The sequence below is a fragment of the Sarcophilus harrisii genome, chromosome 1 (genome assembly GCF_902635505.1).
Source record: "Sarcophilus harrisii chromosome 1, mSarHar1.11, whole genome shotgun sequence".
NCBI lineage: Eukaryota > Metazoa > Chordata > Mammalia > Dasyuromorphia > Dasyuridae > Sarcophilus > Sarcophilus harrisii.
In genome coordinates this window covers 669,177,869-669,186,639 of record NC_045426.1, presented here as the reverse complement: position 1 = coordinate 669,186,639, position 8,771 = coordinate 669,177,869, and the positions used below count along the sequence as shown (strand labels likewise).

Sequence of the window (8,771 nt, the reverse complement as noted above, 5' to 3'; positions counted from 1 at the left end):
CGTTAGGTAACGGCTGTAACGTGGCGGGGCTCCAGTTTCCGCTTCGGCACAAAGAGGCTCCATTTTTGACATCAAACGGGGCGATGATCGTCCGGGGCTTTCCAAGTGCATGCCGGGAAGGAGGAGGTACGTACGGACAATGGAATAGAGTCCGAAGAACGAGGCCAGGGAAAACTCCAACTCCCGGCTTCTTTCGGCATTACTGGGGAGGCGGGGAGAGGAAGGGTTGGAGGATAGGAGCCCATTAGCTCCTTCCGTAACTGTCAGTTGCCTACCGGTAGAAATTGCAATCTGGCCTCGTGGGAGGCGCTGCATGACGGGAGTTGTAGTCTCTCTCAAAGGGGCGGTGACGGGAGAAGTATGAAGACGTATCCAATAGGAAGAGTGGATGAGTTGAGGAGTGGGCATTCGCACCTATGAGAATAAGGGTGTCCGTATTCCTGCCAGCGAGGGCGGGACTTCCTGTAGCGGAAGGGTGGTGAGACGCCGCACGCCTCAGCATTACTTCCTTTTGCGGGTTGGCGGGGAGTGAGGCGGCAGCACCATGAAGGCCTCAGGCACCGTAAGCGTCCTGCGCCGGTTCCAGGGCTGGGGTCGGGCCGGGTCCAGAGGGGAAAGGGACGGAGCGCAGACTCCCGGGAGGTCCGCCGGTCGGACAGGCTGACGGGCGGTGCCTGAGACGGACGGGGCGACCGCGCGGGCCCCGGAGCAGACTCCCACCGCGCTTGCGCACGAGGGGCCGAGGCGCGGGCCAACATGGCGACTCCGCGTGGATCCCGCGAGCCGCAGAGGGAGGCGGCTCTCGGAGGTAGCCTTGCGCCCTGTCAGGCCTGGACGGCCGCGAGCCGCCGCATCCTTCGTTAGCCCTTGGAGCTGCCCCTGGTCCTTGTGCGCACGTCTCGGGGGTCTCGAGTTGGGAGGTCGAGTCCTAGCCGCGCCGGCCTCGGCCCCCTTTCCCGTGTGGCAGCCGTGTTGTCTCTAAAAGCAGGGCTAGGGTGGAAGTCTGGAACCATTCATTGCAAGGTCTCTTGCTGGGCCCGGGGAAAGGAAAGTCGGGCAGGGATGGCCCCGCAGGACAAAATGGTGGCCCGAGCACGGACCAGAGGCTTCCTCAGCTCCAACAGATGCTCTTTTCTGGGTCAGTTTTGTGGCTTGTTAATGAGCACTCTGACCTAAGGATCGTTTTGTTTTTTTTTTTTTCCTGATGAAACGGGCACAAAGCGGGGAAATGTGAGACCCAGTTTTGTCCGGGGCTATCCTAGCACTAAGGGTCTAGGCTAAACTTTCTCTGTTGGACTTTGACCGAAAACCTTTTTTTTTAACCTCAGTGAAAGAAAATCGCCAGGAGTTTGAGGGGTGGGAAAATCCAGATCTTGGCATGGCTGTGTTTAATGTCGTCTGAGACCTGATGTTTCTATAGCTCTCCTAAAGGGAAAGCCGGAATTCGAGGTTTTCGCCTAGACTTTGTTTAAACCTTTTGGTTGGTAGCTTGCATTTATATATGCAGACTAACCAAGCAGGTAGTTTTATCCCCATTTTACAGAAGAGAAGTGACTTGCCAGCGTTTCCACGGGTGGAATTCTGACAGGAAAGCCCACTGGATTTGTATTTGGCTCTGACTGGCAAATGCCTCTCGACTCCAAACCTGGGTGATTTCCCTGTTGGCGTTCTTTGTCATTTCAGCTGAGAGAGTACAAGGTAGTTGGACGCTGCCTGCCTACTCCCAAGAGTCCAGTGCCCCCTCTTTATCGTATGCGCATCTTTGCTCCTAACCATGTTGTGGCCAAGTCCCGGTTCTGGTACTTTGTTTCCCAGCTGAAAAAGATGAAGAAGTCTTCTGGAGAAATTGTGTACTGCGGCCAGGTACGGAGCGGCCTGGAGAAAGTGGGAGGGGTGGGCCTGTTGCTGTAGGTGGTGCCCCTGCCCTCCCAAGTTCCTGTCCTGACTTTTCCTACTGGGGCTTTCTTCCAGGGAATGTTTGGTCATGTCTCCTCCTGGGGTAAGTGAACACTGTTTGAAAATTCTTAGTGAGTTTTCCTTGTGTTGTTCAATTTCGTTTACTAGGTCTTTGAAAAGTCCCCACTTAGGGTGAAAAACTTTGGCATCTGGCTGCGCTACGATTCCAGGAGTGGGACCCACAACATGTACAGGGAGTACAGGGACCTGACCACGGCTGGTGCTGTCACTCAGTGCTGTAAGGACTGGCTTAGCTGACCTACGTTTGGGATTGGGAGGCTAAGTGGGCATTTAAGTGAAGCTAATGTTAGGTTTGGTTGGCAGGGGTTCTAACGGCTTACTCTGTCTTTTGGAATGGAAGAGGGAGGTATGGGGACTTGTTGGAGATATTTTTCCTAAAGAACCTGATATTCTGTGGGCCCAGGGTTTCACATCTAAGCCTAAATGCCTAGACTTTTAGTTTTATGTACATCTTATACCTGAGAAGTATTTAAAAGTTCTTGGATATGGTTTCAAGTTGCTTATTGTCTAATTAGAGAGATAGCACTAATCCATTTCTATTTACTATTGAACTAATGTATGTTGAGCCATCTAACACATGTTTATATTAGATTATTTAATTTAAGTGAAGTAATAGTGATCATTCAGACCCAGCCTCTCCATCCAAATAGTTCCCAAGCTAATAATAATAATGGCTCTAATAGCAGTTAGCAACATTGTCTACCTTCTGAGCCAAAAGAGAGGTGGTTCTTGAAGAAAGGAGAATGCTTAAGAAGACCAGGTCTGGGCTTTCATGTGGCAGTGCTCTAGTGGACATCCTAGCCATCAGGAGTGCCGAGTTGCACTTTGTAGAGGAGGTTGATGATTTCTTTACTGAGGTGTAGGTAATAGCACCTTTAAAGTGCCAAGAGGCACTTGCTCATCTGGCAAGTTGTAATTTTATACAGTTTGAGCAATGATTTCCAAGTTAATGATAGTGCCAGCCTCCCTTCAATCATCTCAGTTCCTAGGGAGGGGAAATATAGGTGTAAGAAAGAATAAAGAGTTGGAGTCTCTGATTTTAAAAACCTAATACATAACCTCTTATAGAGGTGTTACCCCAAAGGGAGAAGTTGAAAGATGCTTCAAGCCTGGTCAGGGTACTTTATATGCTACCTTAGTTGGTTCTTAGGGCAGTTCCTTGGGTAATCGCCACAAGTTCTTGATGAGGAAACGGGTCCAAGTGGCCTCTCCTTTGTTGAGCTAACAAACCTTCAGGGAACAGTAAGGACTCGCAGCATGTTGGGTTTAACTTGAGACTTTAGTTTCTCTGTATTCCAGTCTGTTTTTCTGATGCCCTATTCAGGACTATCAATGTTTCTTCACTTGGACACCAGATTTTATAGCTGCTTCAAAGATTCCTTAAGTCAGTATCATTAATATTGGGTAGTAGTCATTGCTGCAGGCTGATGCAGAAGTTTGCATTCTCAGGTTTGTCTATACACACAGGAATTTAAATTTATAAACTTAAAATGTACACCGGGGAAGTTTCAACCCCCAAATGACTGTACAAGAGCTTAACTGACAATTTCCAATGATAAATCACACCTGTCCATAGATCTGTGCTGAGATGAGCCGAGGAAAGTCGGCTAAGCAGCCCGCTGGCCTTCACTAGCAGGAACACACAGAATTCTGTAATGAATGGAGAAGGAAGGCTAGGGCTAGTGTCCAGTTTCAAGTCTAGGGGGAAGATAAGGGAGCTAATGCCTCCTGGGGAGAGACCCAGTAAAAATGAAAAGCTGCCTGCTTAAATGGAGCTTTTTAATGCTGCCAATTGCCCACACTACAATAACTTTGTCCTGTACATTGCACCCAAACCCCAAAAGACCCTTGTTTTTCCTTAACAATGATCTTTTCTTGGGTGCAGACAGTAAATTAAATGAGCCTCGTCGCCTTTCTGGAGCTGATGAAAGTGCTCCTGAAAGTGAAATAGTGGGTTCAACACTCCCAAGAGGCCATGATCCTTGGTGGCTGCCACAGGGTTGTCAGGCACAGGCTGGTTATCTACTCTGGCTTGTTGGAGATTGGGTTCTTTCATCCATTTCCCATGAAGTCAAAACTGGAAGGACCCTTTCTGTGGGTCGGCTGAGACCCCTATGAATTGCCTATTGTTTGAAGGGTCCTGTGATCAGGGAAATTGAAACTTGGAGCTAGTCCACGTCTTTAGGTTAACTGTCTAGCAAGTAAATAGAGAGTTAAAAGAAACAAGCACAGATTAGGAAATAAATCCAAAGAGAAAACTTGGGCATGTGGGGCATGAAAACTCAGTGGAGAAAATAGGGTTTAAGCTGAGCTACATTGGAGCAGGGTCCTCTGGGATGGGCCAGAGCATGGGGTTCAGCTGTACCCCAAGTGTTCAATTAGGTTCAGGACTTGGTTAGAAGGGAATGAGCGGTCATGAAAAGTATCAAATATGAGAATGTTGAATTTTTATTTTAAAAGTGAATATCATGCTTGCCTGGTTTAAGGATTGTTAGGAATTGGATTAGGCTAGTCCTTGTTTTCAATCCATTTCTGATTGTCTTGGTAGACCGAGATATGGGTGCCCGTCACCGTGCCAGGGCCCACTCCATCCAGATTATGAAAGTGGAAGAAATTCCTGCCAGCAAATGCCGCCGGCCTGCAGTCAAACAGTTTCACGTAAGTGAATTTATCAGGGTTTTCCTGAAGAAATCCTTCCAACTTGGACCTCATCTGTAAAATGGGTGAACTAGGGGGGAAAAGTTGTTTCTCAGCTTTCCATTTCCCTAGGACTTTAGTTAATGGCCAGGCTTTTCTGAGTGGTTTCTAAAGTCTCCTTTGAGTATTTTCCTGCCTCTGCTCCTCAGTGTGACTAGTGGTAAAATCCATGGTCTGGACAGCAGTGATCAGTCTGTGTGGAAAGCTTCTCTGAGATAAGACAGATCACTAACTGCTCTCAGCAGAGGTTCCCTCACCTTGCACATTTTCTACTTACTGAGTGTGTGTACAGTCTTTTCACCCACTCATGGTTGCCCTGTGAAAAAAGGTAGTGGTGGTGATATCACACCCAGAGGCAAGAGGACTTGTCCCTCCAAGGTGTAGCTGGGGACTTTGTAAGGTTTTGTACCCTTTAAACAATAGAAGCAATCTGCTGAAACGAGACAAATGGTGGGAGGGGAGAGTGAACATTTCTACCTTGTGTCCTCAGCCTAAACCTGCCCAGTCCAAAGTTAGCTGACGAGGCAGCAGCCTCAGGCTGCTAGTGCGTGCTCTACGTTTTAGGGAGCCCCCACCGTGGCAGGGTGCAGAGGGGCCTTCTAACAATCTCTCTTGATTTGCAGGACTCCAAAATCAAGTTCCCTCTGCCCCACAGAGTCCTGCGTCGCCAGCACAAACCACGCTTCACTACCAAGAGGCCCAACACCTTCTTCTGAACACAGAGTTGAGGAGGCACATATTTTGTTTGGTCTGTTTAAATAAATTTTCCAGTTGGAAACTTGGAGCAGATGTAATTTTTAGAACATGGTTAGCTGGAGGCAGGGGACTAGGTTGACTATTAGTCATTTCTTATTTTTGTGACTTTACAACCCTGAGAGGTAGCTGGGGTAACTTTTGGAGATGTAGAAATTGATTTGGACATAAAATGATAGAATTCAGAACTAAAAGAGGGGACTCGTAAATTAGGGCCAAAGCATTGCTCAATCATTGGGTGATGTCAATATGAACTTTTGGAAACTTGGTAGGTGGCCAGAATTAGTAAGCCATCTCCATTTCTCTCCTTTATCAAACAGATGTTGTATATGAAATCATGCCAGGAAAGCTCAGGAGAATCAGGAGCTTGGCGTGTGAGGACTGCTCTTTGCATGTGACATCCCTTGTCCGACTCGGTTTGCTCAGCAGCTCTGATCATTAAGTGTTTATTAGACAGCTGCCAAGCACTGGGAGTACACATGAAAAGGGCAGCTCCCTGGGCATGGAGTGATAGCCAGGTTGGCTTGGTCTCTCAGGATGGTATTGCAGGGCATGTATTGTTTAAGCGAGCTTTTCAATTTTTAAAATAAGGGAATTTTAACTACCAGGGTGAAAGGAAGTGCAGAGATTGTGATCCCAACCCTTAAGAGTCTTTACTAAATGGGAAGATTGCCTGAAAAAGCAAGTAGGAAGAGGCAGTGTCAGGTGATCTGTTTGTCAGTGTTTGAGCTGCTAGATAACAGGGACTGGGCCTGGAGTCGCGAAGACCTGAATTCAATTCTAGCCTTGGACACTGGCTAGATAACCCTGGGCGCAAATCACAATCCTGTTTTCCCAGGCTTCCTCGTCTCCAATGTAAGCTGGAGAATGAATGGCAAGCTACTGCAGTGTCTTTGCCAAGGAAACTCCAAATGAAGTCAAACAAGTAGGAAAACAAAGCTGAACAAAAAAATAATAGGAAGATTTTATTTAGACAAAGAATTTATAGACATTATTTTGGCAAAGATCCATCTCATGTTATCCCTATTTGCCAACTGAGAATACAAGGGGGGAAAGCAGTTCTTGGAGAAATTTTTTTCTCACTTTACATGAATAAAACGAATGAATTGGATGTGCAACTACAACTAGAAAAAATTAGCCCCCAGTTAAATGCCAAATTAAAGTCTGAAAAGCTTAAGAGATTAATAAATTAAGTTAGTTTTATGAAAAAAAAAAATAAAAATTTAGTTAATTTGAGAATTGTGGAGAAATTGTGAGTCCTATGTAATAGAACTGTGTGTTGGCATTTACAACATTGTTACTGTAAAAATAAGGCTGCCCTGGTTCTGCTCCCCTTACTCTGCATTGGCTCATTCAAGTCTCCCCTTTCTCTGAAACCATCCTCATTTCTTAGATCACAATAAAATCGGGGAGTGAAAGAGGCCATTCTGTGCCTCAATTTCTACCTAGCCTTAATCACTGTGCATGTTTCCTCAGTCAAATTGACCTGTTGGGAGACCTTAAAAGGCCAAGTCTCCCTCTGCATCCAAGGCCATGTATTCCTAACCTTTAACTGGCTACTGGACCCAGATGGCTTTGGAGGAGAGAGTGGGGCTAAGTGACTGTACAACCCTCCCTTAAATAAGTGCCGTGCCAGGACTGAATCGCTTCCATTTGTGTTGTCTTAGCCAAATTCTGGTCACCTGGGCAGGACCAGATACAGGTCCTTTCTTAAACTGCCTAGAATTCCAACTACAGCAGAGAGCACAACTCCATTGGACTGGCCCCATTGTTCAAATGCCAAATGTACACTTGCCAAAAAGATTTATAGAGAACTCAGGGCCACAAAAAGTGGTACCAGGATACCCTTAAGGTCTCAAGAAAGAATTGATTGTATGACATGGGAGACTGGCACAGGACCACCCTTCATGGTGTGCCCTCATCAGAGAAAGTTCTGTTCTCTGAGCAAAGCAAAATTGGCTCCGAAGAAACCCGAGATGTGCAGGTAGGTATCCACTCCAAATGTTCATGGGGATTGTTTGTATCTGACCTTGGTATTGGTCTGATCAGCCACAATGTTCCTGCCCTTCAATAGCAGGAACACACAGAACTTAGTAATGAATGGAGAGAAGGAAGGCTAAGGCCAGTGTCCAGTTTCAAGTCTAGGGGGAAGATAAGGGAGCTAATGCCTCCTGGGGAGACCCAGTAAAAATCAAAAACTGCCTGCTTAAATGGAGCTTTTTAATGCTGCCGATTGGTCACACTACAATAACTTTGTCCTGTACATTGCACCCAAACCCCAAAAGACCTTGTTTTTCCTTAACAATGATCTTTTCTTGGGTGCAGACAGTAAATTAAATGAGCCTCGTCGCCTTTCTGGAGCTGATGAAAGTGCTCCTGAAAGTGAAATAGTGGGTTCCACACTCCCAAGAGGCCATAATACTTGGGGGTTGCCACAGGGTTGTCCGGCACAGGCTGGTTGCCTAGTCTGGCTTGTTGGAGATTGGGTTCTTTCATCCATTTCCCATGAAGTCAAAACTGGAAGGACCCTTTCTGTGGGTTGGCTGAGACCCCTATGAATTGGCTTTTAACAATGATGTCATTTTGTCCTCTTCTAAAGTGAGGGACAAACATCACAATAGTATTCCACATTTCTATATATCATCCTCTGCCATGAGGCAAGCCCATACTTTAAGCCCACCATCCTCTGCATTTAAACTAATGGTGCACTCTCCCATCTCCTAGGGTTTGGTAAAGCTGGTTTGAGAAGCCAGCTTGTGGTTTTCCCACAATGTGTTTTATATATATAGGCTTTTTATTTTTCAAAATATATGCAATACAGATAGTTTTTAACACTGACCCTTGCAAAACCTTTTGTTCCAAATTTTTCTCCCTCTTCCTTTAGACAGCAAGCAATCTGATATAGGTTAAATATGTACAATTCTAATTATCATGCTCAAGAAAAATGAGATCAAAAGGGAAAAAAAAGTGAAAATGCTGTATTGTGATCCATGTTCAGTCTCCATAGTTCTCTCTACATGCTGATGGCTCTTTCCATCATAAGTCTATTAGAACTGCCTCGAATCATCTCATTGTTGAAAAGAGCCACGTTACAGTTAATCATTGTAGTCTTGTTGCCATGTATAATCTGGTTCTACTTGGCTTTACTTAGCATCAGTTCATAGAAATTAGGCCACCCTAAAATCCTACTGATCATTTCTTATAGAACAATAATATTCCTTAATATACACATGCCATAACTTATTCAACTGATGAACAGTTTCAACTCAGTCTCCAGTTTCATGCCACTACAGAAAGGGTTGCCACAAACATTTTTGCACATGTGCCCTGGCATGCCAGTAGGA

At 45.9% G+C, this 8,771-nt stretch overlaps 1 protein-coding gene and 2 non-coding genes across 3 annotated transcripts; all 3 read left to right on the top strand.

The window, feature by feature from the left end:
- The first annotated feature begins 453 nt into the window (after positions 1-453).
- Positions 454-5,456, top strand: RPL18A (ribosomal protein L18a). The gene is made up of 5 exons (XM_031948236.1): positions 454-562; positions 1,684-1,863; positions 2,065-2,194; positions 4,526-4,635; positions 5,298-5,456. The coding sequence occupies exons 1-5, from the start codon at positions 545-547 to the stop codon at positions 5,388-5,390; spliced, it is 531 nt and encodes a 176-aa protein (XP_031804096.1). The 5' UTR covers positions 454-544; the 3' UTR covers positions 5,391-5,456.
- On the top strand, positions 3,801-3,942 carry LOC111719615. The gene has a single exon (XR_002769681.1). It is a non-coding gene; the product is annotated as a small nucleolar RNA SNORA68 (small nucleolar RNA).
- Positions 5,457-7,691: 2,235 nt separating the features above from the next.
- On the top strand, positions 7,692-7,832 carry LOC111719607. The gene has a single exon (XR_002769677.2). It is a non-coding gene; the product is annotated as a small nucleolar RNA SNORA68 (small nucleolar RNA).
- Positions 7,833-8,771: the final 939 nt, after the last annotated feature.